This window comes from Danio rerio, chromosome 5 (genome assembly GCF_049306965.1).
Source record: "Danio rerio strain Tuebingen ecotype United States chromosome 5, GRCz12tu, whole genome shotgun sequence".
NCBI classification, from domain to species: domain Eukaryota; kingdom Metazoa; phylum Chordata; class Actinopteri; order Cypriniformes; family Danionidae; genus Danio; species Danio rerio.
The window spans coordinates 29,793,120-29,815,000 of record NC_133180.1 but is presented as its reverse complement, the minus strand read 5'-3'; the positions used below and the strand labels follow the sequence as shown (position 1 = coordinate 29,815,000).

The following is a 21,881-nucleotide window of genomic DNA, read 5'->3' as shown; positions in this document are numbered from 1 at the left end:
GTAAGTAAATTGTCTACTGATGTTTGTAGAAAATTTATAATTAAAGGGCACCTATTGTTTACAATATTTTACCCATGCACCCCTGTTTACAAGATAAAACAAGTCTCTGATATTCCTAGAAAATTTAGGTGACTGTCACTTTAAATTCAAATGAAATTGTGCTCTTTTCAAAAGAGGGAGGGGCTACAAACACGTGCATCACCATAGCAGCAGATTCAAAACAGGACTAAAATGAGCTCTGAGAATAACTGAAAATGTCACAAAAAAGTGACCATTTACTTTAGCAGTTACAGTGAAAACTAATGGTGGACGACTGCTTCTCACTCAGGGCTGTTTATGTTAATGAGATAGAGACTGGCACTAATAGCTAAGTCAAATAGAACACACAAGACATGTCACTCGTATAGATTTGAATGGGGAAAAGTGTAACAGTCAATATGGTGAATGAAGCCCCGCCTTGTAGTATAGGAGCCAATCATCAATCGCTATAGGCTGACAATTCTCTGGGGGAGGAGATTTTGTGTGATTCGAACATTTACGAATAAAACTAAAGCGACAGTTGTTTAATTTTATTGGTGATTTCTAATATGAAATTCAGTCTTAAGCTTGGCAAGCAATTTTGGAGAATCTTATGTTTCCTCATTCGAACAGAATGCTCGAGCATACTCCTTTTATCCTTGGATTTGTCCTATCCTTGCTAAATGAATAAATGTAAATATATTTTGTCGTCAAGAGTTTGCAGAGGCCAGGGAGTGGGTGGCCAAAGAGCTCTCTTTCGATAAGAATGTGGATGTTAATCTGTTCGAGAGCACCATTCGTATCCTGGGTGGCCTACTGAGTACCTACCATCTCACAGGAGACAACCTTTTCCTGGATAAAGCTGTGAGTAAGAAGAAGAGCATGTTGGAGAAAGTCTTCAAACCTCTCCTTCAGTTGATTTGATGTTGTTTTTAACTCCTGAATCATTTTTCAGAAAGAGATTGGCTTCAGACTGATGCCCGCCTTCAGCACTCCCTCCAAAATCCCCTATTCTGATGTGAATATTGGGAAGGGCACGGCTCATCCTCCGCGATGGACTTCAGACAGCACCGTAGCCGAGGTCACTAGCATTCAGCTGGAGTTCAGAGAGCTCAGCCGACTCACTGGAGACCCCAAATACAAGGTCAAACACAATTGGTGGTTTTTCTCCAGTTCACATTTTTATTATTAAAGTTTAGTTTTTAGTTAGTTTTGTTGTTTCTTTGGTTTTTGTCTGTAGCTGGCTGTGATGGAGGTGATGAAGCAGGTGCACAAACTGGATGGAAAGCAAGATGGGCTTGTGCCGATGTTTATCAATACCAACAATGGACTGTTCACCCATCAGGGCATTTACACGCTAGGCGCCAGGGCTGACAGCTACTATGAGTATCTGCTTAAGCAGTGGATACAGGGAGGCAGAATCGAGCAGGAGTGAGTAGAGTCTCTGCGTATTTAGAGTTTTTGTTGTGTAGTTTCTTATGTAAAAACTGTTAACACTGGTATTTTGCAAAGTGCATCTGTAACAGAATAGATAAAGAGAAATGTTCAAGTCAGGCCTTAAATTTACACTCGACAAGTCCCAAAAGCAAGTTGCAGTCTATATTGCTATTGTTATATATGAAATATATATAAATGGGTATACACAATTGAAGTCAGCATTATTAGCACTCCGGAATTATTAGCCCCCTTGTTTATTTTTTTTTCTCACTATTTGGGTTTAATAGGGGGATTTCTTTCAACACCTTTCTAAACATAATAGTTTTAATAACTAATTTCTAATAACTGATATATTTTATCTTTGCCATTATGACAGTAAATAATATTCGACTAGATATTTTTCAATAAACTTCTATACAGCTTAAAGTGACATTTAAAGGCTTAACTAGGTTAACTAGGCAGGTTAGGATAATTAGACAAGTTATTTTTATATATATCATTCGGTCATATTATATATCATAGTGTGTTGTTATTTTTAATATTAGTACTACTACTAATAATAATAACAATGAAATAATATTATAAATATAATGTTGATAATCTGAATACATATGAAAAAAATAACGATAAATGGAAAAAAATATATATAAAAATTATGTTTCCCTAGTTTTTGATTTTATAATTATTATTTTTTTTATTATCAGATATTTTTTATTTTATTAAATTAAATAGTTTTATTTTAATTGGTTATTTTCTATTAAGATGATGATGAAATCATACAGATTCATGGCCAGTTAAAAATGTATATTTGGTAACTTTTTGATGTGACTGCACGTTTGCTGGAGTGGTAAATATTTTAATTTTAAGCCATAGTTTCAGCACACTTAGAAGTTATCTTGTCCAACTAAACTTGAAAACCCAAAATATATCATACTAATTTCTGTATATATAAAGAGAGAATTTAATTACAATTAAATAAAATTTGTCTAATTTGACAATATATTTTTTGCAAGACCTGGGGCCTCATGTATCAACGCTGCGTACGCACAAAAACTTTGCGTATGCCAGATTTCACGCTCTGAATCGCTCACATTTGGATTTACTAACGATGAAAGGAACGTGGGAATGTGTGTTGTTTCACGCCAGCTTCATGGCTGGCGTACGCACATTTTTTGTGCGTGTCTGTTTTATCTAAAAGTGCTCTAAAAGTGCTCTAAAGTACTCTAAAAGACAAAGTGTCTTCTCAGCTGTATGAGACGGGTTCATCCGCATGTCTAGTATATAAGGTTTCCGTACTATACAGTTGACCATCCAAACATTAAAGCGCAATTTGCATCGATCGCCGGTTTTCCCAATGTAATCGGAGCTATCTATTGCACACATATTGCTATAAAGGCACCATCTGAGGACGAATTTGCATATGTGAATCAGAAACATTTTCATTCAGTAAATATGCAAATAAAATATGATGCACAGACTTATTAATGATTCCTACTTGTCTTCCTCATGATGAAGAGTATATAGGCAAAATCTAATATGTAGCGGGGGAAAAAAAAAAGAATAAATTTATCAGTTGCTGGATTTGAATCGAGTTCATGCTCAAACGTGTCAAAACATGTCGCCATGCATTTAACGAGCTACGCCACTCAGACTGTTACAGACACAACAAAACTTTACACCTATAGATCTAACTATTTTTTTTTTTAATCCACACAGTGCGATGTTCAGACCCAACTGTGTTAACCACATCAGCTAAACTCTCCCACTCTATTTTTTTCTTTTGCTATTAATTCCGGAGGACAAACTTGCAAATAAAACCATTTTTCTCTGGTCTACCTCCGAAAGCAGCACCTCCAATTCGCATTCTGTTCAAAGTTTCTCTTTTTGCTTGTTTTTGCCATTGCTTTTTTGTTGGGTTTTGCCAAAGTAGAGTCATTAGCATTTTCATACAGGGGAGGAGGCAGGGAGGGGTTTTGTGCTCGTGCATGTTGAGCTCTGTTTCACGTTCATTCAGATGTACAAAGAATATGCGTGAGATTCGGCGTGCGCAGTGTTCCATACATCTGAATTTTTTTCTGCGTACGCACATTTACAGCTTTTTGCGTACGCAATGTTTTAGTATGATTTCCACGCAAGTCTTCGTACATGAGGCCCCTGGTTAATTTCAATTGATTGTTGTTAGTATTATTAATAATAATAAACCAGTCAGTCATAGTAGGAATTTAATTTTTTAGTTTAAATCATTTTGTCAATGAACATTTCCTGCTATATGAAGTTGTTATTATTTTATTTCATTGGTTTAACCAGGTTGTGCTAAACCTACACAGGCTTTCCAAGACTATGTGTTCCCAGGAATAGTTGAGAATGTTTTGCATATTTTAGTGTTGCATGTTCAGTGATTTGTCTGTGCTTCCATGTATTCAGATTGCTGGAGGACTATCTGCAGGCTGTGGAAGGAGTGAAGAAGAACCTGCTGAAGAAATCGACACCTCTTGGCCTTACATTTGTAGGAGAGTTGTCCCATGGACACTTCAGTCCCAAAATGGTATGTCTGTTTTCAGAGAAAAAAAAAAACCCTGCTGTTAATCTGAGTCAAACACCTAATGTACCCCATCATCTCTCTCTTTCAGGACCATTTGGTATGTTTCCTGCCTGGCACGTTGGCACTGGGGGTGCATTACGGCCTTCCCGCTGATCATATGGAGCTTGCGAAACAGCTGATAGAGACCTGCTACCAGATGTATGCACAGATGGAGACCGGTCTGAGTCCAGAAATAGCCCATTTCAACATGCACGATGGTAGCACACAGGATGTAGATGTGAAGGTGAGCTTAGGAGGATATTTCAGGTGTGTTTACTCTCAGCTGATGTAGGTGAAATAAAATCTCTTTGTAATCTTGTAATGTCTTATAGATTGCGGACCGCCACAATCTTCTGCGTCCAGAAACCGTGGAGAGCCTCTTCTACCTGTACAGATTGACCAGGGATAAGAGGTACCAGCAGTGGGGCTGGGAGATCCTGCAGAACTTTAACAAGTACACAAGGGTATGTGATGAAACCGCTCCGCTGTTGTCTTTTTTATTTTTTAGTACATGCAAAATAGTTGGACAAGATGCTCTGTACTACATCCAAATTTACATGTGTTCCACTCTGATCAGTATTTCACATTCAAATAAGTGTGTAAGGAGTATTAGTGTCTTGAAAATAGTTCGACCTTGGGTCGACCTTAGAAGCAAGGTGTTTGTAGTTTAGTAGTTAACAATGACCGTTATTCCTTTAACACTTTCAGCTTTCTTTTGTCCATATTGTTGCAGCTTACGCTTGAAAAAAGTGGTTGTGTTGCCTTAAGTATTTTGTCTCGCTCAGGATTATTATTATTAATATTATTATAAATATTGTTATACATGTTTTGCAAAGACATTTATAATGCAAATAAATATTGGTCATTTAAAATTTCTACTTAAATCTTGAATAAAATCTCTGTTTACAGAAATTGATTTGTTTTTAACGCTTATAAATGCGAATCTACATTATAGAATGATTTCCGGAAGATGGTGAATATAAATGTGAATCCACATGTTAAAATGACCCTGAAGACTAAAGCAATGGCAATGCCATCCAGAACTGAATTTTAAAATGTTACAATAGAATGTGGGTATTTTAAAGGTATTTTTTCCCTCAGACATTGGGCCCTATCATACACCCGGCGCAATGTGGCGCATGGCGCGACGCAAGTTATTTGCTAGTTTCAGCTTGGTGCAAGAGTCGTTTTGACGTTTGCGCTCTTATGTGCGCCCATAGGCTTTCTGGTCTAAAAAGGAAGGCATTCTGAGGCGCATTGCTGACAAGTTGCTATATTGAGAAACTATAATAGATTCGTCCATTGACCAAAACAAAGCCGGTCTAAAGTCCAGCGCAAAGTTGCGCCTCACTTACATACTGCTTAATACACACAAGATGTAGAGCAATACACAATTATTTTTCATTTGTAAAGATATTTAATATATTAAGGATATATAATAAACATATATATATATATATATATATATATATATATATATATATATATATGATATATATTGGATGATGTATATAAAGGATTAAAATATTACAAAACCTTTTCTAGCCTACATAAATTTAAAAACTACTGCCTTCATGCCATCTTCATCTCGGGAGGCTTTTTCAGTTCATTCATAATAATTTGCTTTTGTATAATGTTATCATTATTAGCAGTATTATTTATTATATCCTTATATATATTTGTTTTATTAAAAACAAGCTTAGATTTGTCCACCTGTCAAGTTTCAGACTACATGGGGCACAGCATGTATTTTAGGATATAACTCAGGTTTTTGAGCACACTTCGTTATTATTGTTCATTTATTTGTTTGCTGGAAATTAGAACTGAATTTAGAAATAGTTTTGAAACAAATCTTTGCGCTTAACAAACGAAATTAATTATGTATAGTCTAATGGATATCTGCATACAAGGTTTCCCTATCCATGAGAGCGAAAGTGAAAGTAGATTAAGAGATGCCTTATCTCTCATTCTCGCGCTGCAGATGCTCTGTTTAACTGTTTCCTTGCTAGTGAAATGCTCAGTTTTTTGCACTTACACTAACTTTATGTGATGTAAATAGCAAATGCGCTTATGGCGCGACGCAACTGGCTCTTAAATGAAATGGGAGATGAGACTGATTGGTTTATTCTCAAAACACATCTATAGCTCATTAAGAAAATAAACTCAACCCCTTTAGATCATTCGTCAGGGCGCAAAGTGGATTATTCCGTGCCTATATATTAGCAAAAGTGGATTCTGACACGCCCTGAAAGCGCTTGCGCCCTGCTTTGCCTTTTGCGCATGGATCGTCAAAATAGAGCCCTTAGTGTTTACTGTGCTTTTGATCAAACTAATGCAACTTTTTTAAAAAAAAAATAAAAAATAAACATTACTATATGTTCGAGGATAAATCTTATATTAAAATAAAGTTAAAGGTGCCATAGAATGAAAATCCTGATATACATAGGAGAGTTCAACGCATGGTAATGACATACTGTGAGTCTTAAACACTATTGTTTCCTCGTTCTCATGTAAATTCTGTCAGTTTAAAATCCAGGTGAAAACAGGCCAGTTGGAACAAAATACCCACTTTTACATTGCACTATGTACAGATTATTTCTATGCTTGCTCCAGGCTGCATTTGAATGAAGCAACAAACATATAGCTCATGTTGTTATAGTAAACATTTGAAAACTTAAATGTGTTTATGCGTGGTGTCATATCACTCAGCTCTTAATGTCATTTTTCTGAAGTGAAAAGTGCCAACAAACTCTTCTGTCTTTACAGAGGTTGATAGTAATTCATGCATCTGTTTTCATACATATTAAACACACAAAATACAATTGTAAATACATCCATTTATGTTGAATATAATTTAGCCTATTTTTCATCCACAACACAACTTGGGAACAATCTAGGTTAAAGATGTAGGGCTTGGCGATTGATCGAAAAATAATCAAAATCGACATTTAGAACCAACTGTATAATCTATCTCAATTTTACCAGGTTGATTTTTTTTAATTAATATCTCTACCACATGTGAACTGCTCTTTTAAGGCTGATTTATACTTTTGCGTTGAGTGCATGCATATGGTCTGGCGCAGTTTTTGCGTGGTCGCATACCCGTTACATCTCAAAAATGTAACTACACATTGCGACGACGCATAAAACAAGCTCTGTGATTGGTCGGTTTGGTAGTGTTGATAAGCGTGGGTGGCACAGAGAGTTGCGAGACCTTAGTGAGCCAGATGCAGCGAGTGTTTACAAGTGTGGAATCCTGTGAAGGAGCTCCAGATGGAAACTTTTGTTTGGTGTTTACCTTATGATTGAAGTTGTCCCACGTCCTTCGGTTCCCGCCTCTAAATGAGCAAGTTTTAGCTTCTTGTAAATTAAGGTAGGGTTCAGAAAACACCAGCGAAGAAACTCGACACAGAGGAACATAAAAACTTCACTGCCAGCTAGCGTTTCGTAAGTGTTATTGTAGTGCAGCACAAACAGCATGCTGAAGCATAAATGCACAGCTACGTGCAAGGCAAGTGCCATGGGTCAATAAATAAATAATAAGTAATCGTTCATTAATCGTAATCCAGTTACAATATTCAATTAATTCCAAATTTTGATTTTAGGCCAAATCACCCAGTCCTAAAAAGATAGCTCACTCATTAAAGCTTAAATAAACCTCTACACAAGATAAAAGGGTTTATTTAACAATGAAACTACTCCGACACGTCAATTATCCCTGAAGCAATTTTTGCTTGATTCTGTGTACTTTGGATAAGGTATTCATAAAGATATACAAAATCATAAGTCCAGGGCACTTGAAATTGAGTGGAAAAAGTTAAAAAGCCTTTAAGTTACTATACTATAACTTAACTATTTCCATGTTAGCCACTTTTTAATTTTTCCACCTACTTTTCGAGTGCCTTCCTTGAACTCATGATTTTTTTGTGTTTGGAATCTAGTCAGTTTGCTCATTTAAATTTGTTCAAATTCAATGCTCCTTTTAAGTTTGAAAGTCGTTTTAAAATGTAATTATAAAATTTATAATGATTAATTTTATAATTTAATTATTAAATTGTAGACTTTTTTTAAATTCTTTACAAATTTATTTTTGAACACAACTTCTGCATTCACCATTGCAATTCATGAGTTAGGAAATGTGGAATCCCTGGCAAACCGAAAGCCGCATGTTGTGAGAAACAAAGAGGAGTGTTTTTCACACTGGCCTACAGCCAGACCTTGCTACAGTTATCAGATATGTTACTACTTGACTTCTCATATTGGCCTTGGTTTATGTAAACATTGCCAGATCTGCTTACACTGTCTCTTCACATTTCTGAACTTCACAATCAGCCTCAATGCGTATGTCTGCACAGAACAGCTCACGTTTGTCTATCCTCACAGGTTCCAACCGGAGGTTACACGTCTATAAACAACGTCCGTGACCCTTCCTACACCAGTCCTCGAGACAAGATGGAGAGCTTCTTCCTGGGGGAAACGCTCAAATACTTCTACCTGCTGTTTTCAGAAGACCCCAACCTTATCAGCTTAGACAAGTACGTGTTCAACACTGAGGCTCATCCTCTGCCTGTATGGCCACAAGCAGAGTGATGGAGCCACAACCAAACACACCTCTCTCAGGGCCGCAAAACGCATTTAATATACAATCTGCCATCTTTTTTCTAAGCTTTGAACTTTTTTGTAAAGACTATCTGACTGGTCAAATAATTCCTAGAGCCATGACACAATTCTGTTTGTAGATTTGTCGATTCTAAGTGATCTGTGTTTCTATTAATAGTTTGTGATTCTTTTTTACTCTATTTATGCTTTTATAAAGCTGTCGATCAGCTGAAATGATATGTGCAGTCTCTTAGCTCAAGCACACACAAAAAAACTAAACAAACAAACAAAGAAAAAAACACGTTCATACTGTGAAATCTTACAGGGACTGCAAGCACTTTATGGTGTGTTTTGGGGGGCTAGTGTGGATGTGTATATTTATCTTTTTTTTTTTTATATAATAAATGAACTACTGTTTTTTTGTGATGGTTAAGGGAGACTTGATGGTTTAGACATCTTTTTATAGCCTCTAAAGCTTTGCATTCGTTATTTCCTTGTTTTTCCATGTCATCACATATATGACCGTTTAGTATGTGTTATCACAGATCATTGCAGGGTGCGAATTACAGGGGGGATTCACCCCCCTAATTAAGGCTTGATCCCCCCTGAAGGATGTTAAAACAAGATGTATGGGATGGTCCCTTTGAATCTGAGAAAAAGTCCACTCTGATCTGTGTTTTAAATAATAATGTTAATCGTATTAAAATAATAGATATCCATTTGAGCACCCCTATATTGGTTCATCACCATTGCCAATCAGTCTATGCGAGGAAAAAAAAGTCATTTAACGGTCTGAAACTGGCAGATTTAGAGCACAGATAGACACCGTAAGAGTTCACAAGATCATAAAATAGGTGTTTTTCTACATATTGCCTAAAAGAGAAGTCAAATTAGATGCATAGTTTTTATAGTTTGGCCTAAAGTAAGCCGAAATAGCTAATCTGGTCTGAAAACACTTAATAGCCTATCCCTAAAATGTATAAAATTGATCAGCTGAAGCATGTATTATACAAACTAACATTAGCTATAATGTTAGTTTGTATAATACTAACCCCCCCGATCATCATTGTATAATTCGCACACTGCTTTGTTTGTATAATAATTATATCTTGTGATAAAGTACGTTTTATTAATTAATTTGAAATATTTCGCTATAGTTTCGAGTCTACATCCCCAGCCTTGCTTTGAAGGATTTTACCGCCGTTCCTGTGAATAGCAGAAATGTACATTTTTGTGCTGTTGATTAAAGGGTTAATTATTTTCGATATTTCGTTTTGGAAGTTAAAAGTTGCTAGCAGGTGTTGAACTAAATGAACTATTATTATTAGAGATTTTATTCACTTAGTTTCCTTTTTGTGGTAGTTCTAAGTATTTGAATGGAGCGTTAATCAAGCACAATGTTTGTTTCTTTACTTCTAAATAAGGGTCTATAATACGGCACATGTTCTTATCTTGCTCTTTCAGGGGACCTACATCAGATCGACTGTGTCAGTAGTATTTTCACAAGGTCTTACAGCATATATAATGAGCTTTAGATATGTTATTGGTTGAATACTTTGTGAAATAATTGAAATCTTTTTTTAGAGTTTAGAACTTCAAAAATCCAAATGTTTTCTTACTGGAATGTTTTCAAGCTATTCATTATATATATGCTGCTGATTGTGGATCAGTTTGTAATTCAATAGGATAGAATGTCTTACGATTGCTTTTTGGTCAAACTTTACAATAAGGTTCCATTTTTTTAATGTATCGTGAATTAAGCGTAAACAATACATGTACATTTTTATTATTAATAATGCACCATTTACTAATGTATTATTAAAAACAAGTTAAGTTGGGTGGTATGAACAGATATATACATCTATTCAGTTGATCTTGCAGAATAAAGCCGGACAGGCTGTTGTACAAGACTAAAGGGCATTATTTTGCAAAAACAACCACTTAAATGTACATTTATATTGTTTTACACAGCTACTTGCCACAAAACGAAACAATTTAAAACAAAACATTAATCTGAGCTATAAAAATTTACTAACTCTTTTATTAAATGTAAAGCTGACAGAAAGTAAAATGGCAGACCTACACTATCCTGTAGATAGTAGATAGTATCCGGACAGTGGCATGACCATTAGTAAATAAATTTGTATATGAATGTAATTCCTAACGATCAAGATGATTTGAAAAAGCCAGACGGGCTAGTATAAGAGTAATTGGGGCTTATATTCTGCAAAAAAAAAAAAAAAAAAAAAAACATCCAAGATGTACTTTATTGCACTTTTTACAGGGCTACTAGCCACAAAACTTAAGAATTACACCCAAAACATTTTTCTGGGCTGTAATAGTTTACTAATTCTTTAATTAAATGTAAAGATAGGAGAAATGAAAACCACTGACGGACTATACTAGGGCTGTTCAATTAGTTTGCCATAGGGGCCAGTTCATGAAAAGAATCCCAAATGAGGGGCTGGAGAGATAGGACTTGCAATATGAGTGATGACACAACAGCATAAAAGAGCCCATATGTTGTATTTTTGCTCCTTAAGACACCCACGTTGGCTTTTTCTACATTAAAATGTTAATATATTGTATTTTAAAGCTAATATCAGTACATTATACAATTGGCTTTTTTTTTTTTACAAACATTTTCAAATGTTGTATTTCGAAGCAAAACAAAATTAGTGCATTGCTTAAGTAGGCTTCTTCTACAATCAGACACATTCATATGTTATGTATTGAACTGCATAACAATTAGGGATGCAACAATTATAGATTTTGGTTTAACGATTATAGTCTGAAGAATAATCGTGGTTTCACGGTAATCACGTCTTATTTCAATTTCAGCATTATATTAGGTAAGTAATTAAATGAACAGTTTTTATCATCTGCGTTTTTAGCAATTTCGTTCCATGCCACGGAAAACGGAGAAGCCTTTTATGAATAATTAACCATGATGAATTTAAGCTTGGATAATAGTGAAATCGGCTAATCATTGCATTTGTGCATTGAACAGTAGGCCTTTTCTACAAACATATCCAAATGTTTTCGGCTGCTCACGCCAATCGCTTAATGTCAGGTGACTCACGCTCTGCGCAGCCTTCAACTGCAGCTTGTGCTGTATTGAACAGACGCATGTTACTTTATAACTATAGCTGCCTTTTTTGACTGAACTAAATTTATTTTTGATGTCTTGGTCACACTATTTGGAGGGTCGGAACAAATTGGCTCCGGGGCCAAGTTTGGTCCACAGGCCACCAATTAAATAGCCCTGGACTATACACTAACTTGCGCATTATTCAGCCATAAAATGGGGTCAACCTGTCAAAAACGCCAAGCTGGCAGAAACGAAACTGGCTGAATGTAGCATATACTAACCTAAGCATTATTCATTCACAACAAGGCGCCAAACAGTCAAAATCTGTGGCGTGACAGACAGCAGATACATATGAATGTGAATGTACTGTAGGTATATGGATTGGAACGTATTCATTGATGTTAAATGTGATTCGAAGTTTCCGGATGACCCTCCGTTATTTAGAAGTTGTTATCTCAGAATAACATACCTTGGAATGTCTTGAATGACCCATCAGATAAATGACAATGAAAAACTTTTTTTTTTTTTTTTTTCAATTTACTAACATGAAAAAACAACAAAAATATTTATTCATCTTTGTTAATGTTAGTAAATACATTGACTAATGGAACTTTATTTTAAAGTGTTACCTGTTTTTTCTTTGAAGGGTTGCTACACATCGCAGCTGTATTATGTGTATTGTATATGAGAGCTGGTTTTGTTCAGGTAGTGTGCCGAAGTTTATCAAGGGCTGAGCATCGATGTTGTGCTGTGGTGAGCTGTTCTTTTCTGTTCCGCGTGTGCCTTTACACACAGAGCAATGACATATGGTGTCTATTTTCAATCCTGAGAATCACGTTTATGATGAAAAATGTATCTTTTACTCATCTCATTGCTCTTGTGAAGCTATTTCCAATGTTTTTGTGAATAAATACTTTTGTGAATATTTATGCAGTGCTGTTGAAGTGTTAAATTGACTTGCAGTCTACATGCCATTTCCGGGTTTGTGTATACCCTTATTGTGTGGTAAAAAATTAAGGATGGCTACTAGACTCAAGCAAGTTTATGTATGTCATATTTAAAATGAAGGGCTTTTCATGCCTCGCTCTGTTTTTGTGCAAATGTCTCATGATCATCTGCTTATTGACAAATGAATCATCTTTGAATCATTATGATCATTTTGAATCGTTCATACACCAAATACGTGCCAAGAATTTTAAATAATCTAAAAAGGATAATACAAATAATGTGTTATAGTTGTAAATACTCTTTTTAATGACACATTAACTCAACTGGCAATGTGCAAATGATGATTTAGACTTGAGAGTGAGGTTGTACATAATGTTTTTGTTTTGTTTGACATTCATTTTGTTTCCATTTCAGTGGAAAATAAATGGATTTATTTGATATTTCACAAGTTTACAAATGTTGAAATAAATTGTATATAAAACTTAATCTTATAATGGCTCCTTTCTTGCTGTCTTCACCCATTGAGCAATGATTTCAGCTTCTTTCTTGCGAGCCACAATCACAGACTCTGGATCAGCAGGATTGGACTCCCTGGGAAGAAGGAAGTTTAAAAAAAGAAAGCACAGTCAAATGTCAAACACAAATACAGCATTTCCTACACCAAATGACACACTGAAGCGAGCACACTCGTGGCTGTCATATTGACTACAGCCTTCATCCCTTCAAAAGCTCTCAGTGTAAACCCTTTGAAGGGATTATGGTATGAAAATGGGACACTTTCTTAATCTTTCAGTTCTACACACGCGTTCTTGAAAAGTGGCACCTTAAATCCAGATGATGAGCTCCCTCCGGTATGGTAATTGCAATCAGCGACGGACTGAGTGACTTCCTGATCTGCAGGTGAAAATACTTCCATCATTGTCTCACAGAGAAGCACAACAGATCCTTTGAAGGAACTATTGACATGCAGCTTTAGGTTCAAATGAAGAATTTTAAAAGTGAAAGTGCGTCTTACCCCTCCATTAGCCCAAGGATCAAGATCACCATTGGAGAAGATGATATTGCTTGCGGTGGAGAGATCTAGAGGAAAACATTTAGATGGATGCCAGATTTAGCTCCAGTTACACTGCAAACACCCAATGAATATGTAAAGGATCAAAGACGAGTGGAACGTGTTGCATAATCATGAGGTAAAGCCTTTTCTTATGTTTTTTTTTTTTGAAATTGACAAACCCAAACATCATGGCTGTGTTTCACTTGATTTATATGTCCTTCCCTCTATCTTGATTTAGATGTTTATCATTTATTATACTTGAGATGATTGTTTTTTTTATGTTTTCCCCTGCAAATCTGTTCGATTCCATATGTCTATATGTGCACTTGTGTCATTTTATATGTTTAAAAAAGGAAATAAAGAGTTTAAAAGTGGGGGTTAATTGTATCAGATCTACGCTGACATCACAGTTGTCTTGTATTTTGGTATAGGGAGAAGCCTGAAGTGTACATATAAACAGACTTGCTGCCTTGATCGAAATCAAGACATATAAACATTTTTGTTCTAATATTATTGAAGCGAGTAGGACGGACTGAGAGCAGTATGAGGTTGTTAACTACTGTCACATGTGTGCCACCTGTCTTGAGTCTCACAAAGGAGCTCTGGAAATTTGAAAAAAAAGGAGAGACAGCATTGGAAGATGATTGAGGACACGGGGTCCGTTCTTCGTACCTCATTTAAATGATCTAAGATGATTTGGCACATCCTGAATCTTTTAATCTTGATAACTGATCTCTGGTTAATTTGATTCTTTAAACAAGTTCTTGAATCAGATTACGTCTGGATGATCTGATCTGCATGTGTTTTGAAGGGCAGATCTGTCGATCCTCGAAATCATGATCAGCAATGCAGCGTTTGGATGACGGCATTGCAGCGTAATGACATCATATGATTAATATTAAGTTATCCATGTGAGCAAAATTAGATAAATCTCGTACTTTATGGTTTGTTAAATATGATACGCAATAACTTTCCATCTTTTTTCTGGGCTGCAGGCTATAAACTTTTTTTATAGCTATTTTTTTTAGTTTTATGTTTTAGAGCGGATTTTCTTTATAGTAGCCTATAGGCATATTCAAGTTTCTTAATCGGCGTAAGGAATAACTGGCTATTTAAATTAATTTTACATCAAAAAAGCATTTTGATATCGGTAAAGGTGTCTGCAACTTTTGCGAAGCATCATATCACCAGCATATTATCTGTTAAAACGTGCATAACTGCACAAAATATTAAATTTAAAAGTCGAATATTGTGCTTGTCTATTATCATACACAAATTGTACAAAAGCTGGTACCTTAAATAGTATGTTTGTATTTAAAAAGTAACAATAAATATTCTTATTAAACCCCTTGGGGAGAACCACCCCATGTCTTTGTACTTTTATTTGGAGTGCAGATTTGTTTATTTAATTTTTAAAAATCAATTTTACAATTTTTCCAAGTGTATATAACTACTCTAAGTAAATATCAGCATTTGGTATGTACTGTTAGGATTACCTTAGCTTGAACTGACTCGATCTAATCCTGTTTATATGAAATAAGCCTGCTCCTGAGCAGGTTTGAACTACCAGAACTGTTGCTATGACAACAACTCTCAGATGAGTTTTGAAGAGCTAAACGATCCTGGATCATGTCAAATTGTCAATAATTAAATTGTAAGAAGAATGGACCCCAGGCTTGGAGTTTGTTTGATTTGCTTTCAGTTCGGCAGTAGTTTCTATGAGGGACTGCCAACGCTTGCTTGTTTTGCATTTTTTTTGTTTGTTTATTTAATAACATTATTGAAAGTTTGTTGGTTCTTTGCCTTCTTCCTAATGCACCACTTGGCAATAGCCAAAACTACAATGTATGGGTCAAAACTGTGGTTTTTTTCTTTTATGGCAATTTTTTTAGGTATATTAAGTAAAGATCATGTTCCATGAGGATATATTCTAAATGTCCTAATGTAAATAAATCAACTCAATGCTTGATTAGTAATATGCATTGCTAAGGACTTCATTTAGACTTCTTAAAAGGTGATTTTTCTCCTATTTCAGATTTTCATATAGCTGTATGCCAAATACTGTCCTATCTTACCAGCGGATAGTTATTTTATTCACATCTTATATGGTTTTATGGTCCAGGGTGACGTATAAACACTACTCATCCACTTCCCAAAGCGGAACAAACTTGAAATGGCAGCAGATTTCCTCTGAGGAGGCACTCAGGAAAGTTTGCTAGTGTGTGTGTCTAAAAGAAAAGTAAAGTTTCCCAGCAGAGCTTACCATTGCCCCAGAACTGTGTCTTCAGCCACCCTGGCCGTGGCACAACTCCCCATCTGTTTAAGCAGTACTGCTCCCTCTGCTGCTCAGTGAACGGCATGGCCGGAAACATGTCTGTCACATTGTTGCTCTCAAAGCACATCTCGATCTCGGTGCAGGCCTAAAGCCGAAGACAAAACGATTAGCCCTCCTGTGACATTTTCTTTTCTTCCAACTTAAATTGCTTTTTTTAAATACTAAATACTGGTATCTTGCAAAATAACTAGTAAAATAATTTGTGCTGTCATCATGGCAAAGACAGAAGTGATAAGCTATTAGAAATGAATTATTTGTACACCTCTTTTAGAAAACTATTCTTAAATAATGCAATATGAATTTTCTAAATGTAGTAATGCAGGAATTCATCCTAAAGGTTTTTAACTAGCTTCTTTAACAATTATCATTCAAAAGTTTTATTATATTTATTTTTTGGTTAAATGTTGACAGATGTTGTTGTTTACAAAAGATTTTTTATTCATTCTGCTACATTTAAACAATAGGCAGCCTTGTTTTTTAAAAGCTTTTACGCATCTTAAAGGAAAAGGCTATAAAGTGGATAAAAGGAACTTCAGAAGTTCTTTTCTTTTCTTTCCTTGCTGTCAGAACTTGTAGTATTGTTGTGTTTGTACTTGTGCTATTGCTCAACTATCTTCTTGTAAAGTTGTGATGTAATTGAATGCTGTTTTCAGGTCAAAGCCTTGACTTGTTTAAAATGACAATGCACTCTCGCTCATTTATATCCATCAATAAATTAGCCATTTCAAACATTTAGGCTAATATAAAACTACAGTCTGCATGTGAGCTCACAGCTTCCCAGACACCAGTATTTTAATGTTTCATAAAAGACGACCCCCTGCCTGGTCATCTGAGAATTCAATTTTAAGATGATGATTATGAGTGGACAGTATTAGTACAGCTCACTGTAACTGGATATTAGCTCTCTCGTGTTTTTTTATAAGTTTTCATGCCATTTAATAGAGCATTTGAACCTGAAAATTATGACGTACGTTAGTTAGTTAGAAGCTTTATTATTCCCCTTGGCGCAATTCATTCTGACATGGTGGTGCTTCACATAAAACAAGAATGACACGCTTAACGCCATAAACACCAACAATTAACATCAAGTACACAAATAACTGAAACAAAAATAATCTATAACAGTAATATTTTTTATAAAAAATTAAATAATAATAATGAATAATAATAATAATCCATTGATTAACTACATTTATTACGGTACTGCGGACCTGCTTAAGGCACAAAAGTAATTGGATAACGAATACACTTGACTAGCAGCTAGTAACAAGCATTCTAATGGGCTAAAAACTTAGTGGCTATGGCAGTGCAGTCATGTGACTTACATTTGTCTGTTTAATTCAGGTAATCATTAAAGTCTGCATGAACGGGAAGCTGCAACCATTTTATTTTTATATTGTGATGAAGTTCCTAGATAAACAAAATATTAAATGAGAAAACAGTGGGCGAGGCTTGTTTTTTTTCCACTGAGAGCTGATTGGATGTAGTAAAGTAGGCATTTCATTTAGAAAGATCAGGAAAAGAGTTTCGGGAGAGTTATTACAACCTAACAGACACTTCCTTTTCACACCATTTGTTTGTTGTCATAGAGATGCCAAAACTGAGTGTCGAAGGGGTGTGGTTAAATGTAAATCACGCTCAATGCCTCAGACAGACAAGATAACAGGGGCTAATGATTTTTCTTTTCTTAATGACATGCACAAATGAACTATTCATCACAAAACTAGCAATGTGAGCTCACAGTATCAATATGTAAGTTTTGATATCATGTTAGACAGGGGTGTCCAAACTCTGTCCTGGAGGGCCGCTGTCCTGCATAGTTCAGGTGTGTTTGATTTGGGGTTGGACACCGGCCCTCCAGAACCGAGTTTGGACACCACTGATGTAAGAGCTTCAAAATTCATTAAAATGTGTCTGTGAAAATTTCAAGACTTGAGATCTTCTTTGTTTTGGTTTTGTGATTCATGAATAAAATAAGAACTGTGCTAAACAATCATTTAAATAATTGAGTTCTTAGAAAATAATTTAGCATTCTCTCCTGCAATGTTAATTACACACGTCTGTGCTGATCAAGCTCATTTTGAAGCAGTTATGTTTTAAGAAATGTACAAATATAATGTAACAAAGTCTAGAATTCATCCTCTGATTGTGTGACGTCAATTGTAGCACGAATATTACTTGCGGCAAGCAGCAAAAACTGATATTGAGGGTTTAGTGGAAAGCAATTTGGTTACCTGATAATCCCATGCATAGCTGTTAAAGCCCAGGCCACAGCCGGTGGGGTCAGCGCACTCCACATAGAGACTGTAGAGGTCATAACATGTCAGCTCTCCGGTGTTATTATACACAATGCCTGTGGGAGAACACAAAATGAATAGTAAAGATAGATGTGGACCAGAGAGGTTGCTAAGGTGTCGTTAAGGTGTTGCTAGGCAGTTGTTAGGGGGTTCTTATCGGTTGCTAGGGAGTTGCTAAAGTGTTGCTTTGGTGTTCTAGGTGGTTGCTTGGCAATTGCTAGTGTGTTCTGAGTGGTTGCTAGGAAGTTACTAAGGTGTTTGCTAAGCGGTTGCTATGGATTCTAAGAGGTTGCTAAGGTATTGGTGGGGTTTTCTGGGTGGTTGCTAGGTGGTGCTAGGTGATTGCTAGGATGTTTTGAGTGGTTGCTAGGTGGTTGCAAAGGTGTTACTAGGCGGTTGCTAAGGTGTAACTAGGTGGTTGCTATGGTGTTCTAGGTACTTGCTAAGGTGTTGCTAGGCAGTTGCTTTGGTGTTGAGTGGTTGCTAAGGTGTTGCTAGGCAGTTGTTAGGGGGTTCTGATTGGTTGCTAGGGGGTTGCTAAAGTGTTGCTTTGGTGTTTTAGGTGGTTGCTAAGGTGTTGCTAGGTGGTTGCTAAGCAACTGCTAGTGTGTTCTGAGTGGTTGCTAGGAGGTTTCTAAGGTGTCGCTAGGTAGTTGCTAAGGTGTTCTGAATGGTTGCTAAGGCATTGCTACATGGTTGCTCTAGTGTTTTGCTTGGCAGTTGCTATGGTGTTGTTAGGTCATTCCTAAGGTATTGCTAGGTGATTGCTAGGGTGTTCTGAGTGGTTGCTAAGGTATTGCTATGTGGTTGCTAAGGTGTTGCTAGGCGGTTGCAAGGGTGTTCTGAGTGGTTGCCAGGCGATTGCTAAGGTTTTGTTAGGTGTTCTGAGTGGTTGCAAAGGCATTGCTAGGCAGTTGCTATGGTGTTCTAGGTGGTTGCTAAGGTGTTAGGTGGTTGTTATTGTGTTCTGGGTGGTTGCTAGGCAGTTGCTAAGACGTTGCTAGGATGTTCTGAGTGGTTACTAAGGTGTTGATAGGCTGTTCTAGGCAGTTGCAAAGGCCCTGCAAGGCTGTTGCTGGGGTGTTCTGAGTGGTTGCTAAGGTGTTGTTGGGAAGTTACTAAGGTGTTCGGTGTGGTTGCTATGCAGTTGCTAGCATAAATTTGCATGGTTCGAGTATGAATTAGCATTATGCTAGCATGTTTCTAACCTAAATTAGCATGTTGTTAGCATGAATTTAGTATGAATTTGCATGTTGCTGGTGTGTTTGTAGTAGTATGGATGGTATGTTGTGTGTCCAATGTAAAGTCAATGGCAGTTTTTTATAGTGTAAGTCTATGGGACAGTAAGTGATAGCTAGGGTGTGGGTAGTAAGTTGAAAGGTCATCAGTGATTGGCAGATTGGTAGTCTGAGCAATGAGCATAGAATCACCAAGAGGCGAGACTCAAGTGCGATTTAGGAAACAGCCACTATATGGCGCTGCGGCCATTTTGAAAATGAAAACTCCAATATTACAACAGCATATTATAAGTCTGTAAAATAAACTTTTAAAAGTGCTGATGATTGTAATAGTAAGTGCAGCCTTCTAGATAGTAAATCTCAGCCTCAATGCGCTTTTTAAATAAATAAATAAAAAACAAAGCAGCTGCTTGCTATGGCGACAGCAATTAGATCCGATGGACGGCTGATCGCTTTTACTCCAAAATGGCGGAATCCAGGGCTGTTGCTGGGCGCTGCTGTTGCAATGGAACGTTCTATTGAGTGTCGCCTCTTGAGTGTCATTCTAAGCTCTTTGCTCTGAGTTAAATGAGCATAAACTTAAGTCTGTATGACAGTCTGGCAGAAAGTCATGAGGTCACCAAGTTTGGTCCAATGTTAAGTCAATGGAACCCGAGCAAGAGCCGTTTGGAGGTTTGGTGTTTGTTTGGTGGTTGTATTGTGTGGTATACACGGTCTAGGAGGAGATGCATATAGACTTTAGTCTCAGAAGAAGAAGAATATGTTTATGTAGTATATAGTATGTTGGCTTTGTCAAGCCACTATAATAATAACTTGTGCATTGCCAGTGTTATTTACCAACAGTATCTCTGAGCGCAGACATTAGATCAGTGCCATTTAGCATAATTTCACACGCCACCTGTGAAAATAAAAAAGCAACACCGTTTTATTTTTTCAAGACAAACAATCACATCAGCTCCATTCCAGCTGCAGGAATTGCTCTAGTAAGCATTTTTAAATGGAGCCAGATGGAGTGGATTAGTTTCAGTTGCTCTCGGCAAAAGGGAAACATTTGATTAACACCATTAGGTTTTCCATTACGTAATAAAGCTTTTATTTTTTCATGCTACACCCGTCCCAGTTGGTGATGGGGTTGGCTTGGAAATTTACACTCTTAGTACCTTTACAGGAAAGGCTGGCATGCTGCCCATGAAATGAGTGCTGTAGGGATAATCCAACATGGCCATCATGGTGAAGGCGTTACGTAAGAATCCGTTCAGCTGATGAATGTCCTTTGGAGAGGAGGGAGTTTTACACAGAGAGAAAGCAGACTGGATGCGGATGTAGTCTATGTGGTGCAAACGTGAAAAATCGAGGAGGATTAAATTAGTTTTATGGAATTACATCGAGCACATATTGAGAGAAAAGCTGCTGGATACCTTTCTGTTGCGCCAAAGTGTTTAGCTTCTGGAAAGCTCCTTGCACTGCATCTCTGCAGGCAGGGTTGAACTTCTCAAAGTCCTGAACAAGCAAACAGATGTTTAAGTTACGCTAATGCAAACAATTGCTCGCTTTTATGCAGATAAAAGAGAGTTAAAGTGAAGCCTCTTACAGCAGTTACATCCTGGAAAAACTGTCGAGGGTCTCCGAGACCTGCGGTGGACAGAATGGGGGCGCTAGCGGCTAATGCTCCAGCCACAATATTGGGGTACCTGATTCTCATGTAGACACTCAGCATTCCTCCATAGCTAAAGAACACATTTAATAACATTAAGATTGCTATTTAATTAATACTTAGTTACATTTATTTCCTTATTTCATTTTTATTTTATCATTTAAAATGATTTAGTAAAAAAAAGAGAATAATAATAAAAATAAAATAATAAAAATAATAGTTATTATTATTATTATTATTATTGGGGTTTATAATAATAACAATAATAATTATTATTATTATAATTGTTGCTGTTGTTTATTATTATTATTATTATTATTGCTGTTATTGTTATCTATTAATATTATTATTATTATTATTATATAGTAGTAATAGTATTGTTGTTGTTGTTGTTGTTATTAGTAGTAGTAATATTATTATTATTAGTAGTAGTAGTATTAAAACATTTACAATTTCTTTAGTTATAATATTTTCATATTATTATCATAAATAATATTATTAATGAAAAATATACTATTTTAAATAATAATAATAATGATAAAAATTGGATGGCTGGTTGACATAAGGATATTCATGGGTCAAATACAAAATTTCCAATACATTTATAATAAAAACAAAAAGCTGTTTGG

At 36.1% G+C, this 21,881-nt stretch overlaps 2 protein-coding genes across 5 annotated transcripts in view; one reads left to right on the top strand and one right to left on the bottom strand.

Annotated features, from left to right (window-relative positions):
- Positions 1–8,684, top strand: part of man1b1b (mannosidase, alpha, class 1B, member 1b) — a 13,568-nt gene extending 4,884 nt beyond the window's left edge. The window contains 7 exon segments of the mRNA NM_001099979.1: positions 734–882; positions 974–1,162; positions 1,259–1,449; positions 3,880–4,000; positions 4,086–4,280; positions 4,369–4,500; positions 8,420–8,684. Of these exon segments, the coding sequence (NP_001093449.1) occupies positions 734–882; positions 974–1,162; positions 1,259–1,449; positions 3,880–4,000; positions 4,086–4,280; positions 4,369–4,500; positions 8,420–8,626 (1,184 nt within the window). The 3' untranslated portion in view covers positions 8,627–8,684.
- A 4,272-nt stretch (positions 8,685–12,956) lies between these two features.
- dpp7 (dipeptidyl-peptidase 7) overlaps positions 12,957–21,881 on the bottom strand; it is a 29,528-nt gene continuing 20,603 nt past the window's right edge. For 2 of the 4 annotated variants that reach the window (XM_073950316.1, XM_073950317.1), the window contains exons 6-14: positions 21,190–21,325; positions 21,017–21,098; positions 20,759–20,925; positions 20,436–20,496; positions 18,298–18,416; positions 15,992–16,148; positions 13,690–13,754; positions 13,498–13,568; positions 12,957–13,265 (exon numbers count right to left, since the gene is read on the bottom strand). In XM_073950316.1, the coding sequence (XP_073806417.1) occupies positions 13,163–13,265; positions 13,498–13,568; positions 13,690–13,754; positions 15,992–16,148; positions 18,298–18,416; positions 20,436–20,496; positions 20,759–20,925; positions 21,017–21,098; positions 21,190–21,325 (961 nt within the window). In that variant the 3' untranslated portion in view covers positions 12,957–13,162. 4 annotated transcript variants of the gene reach the window in all.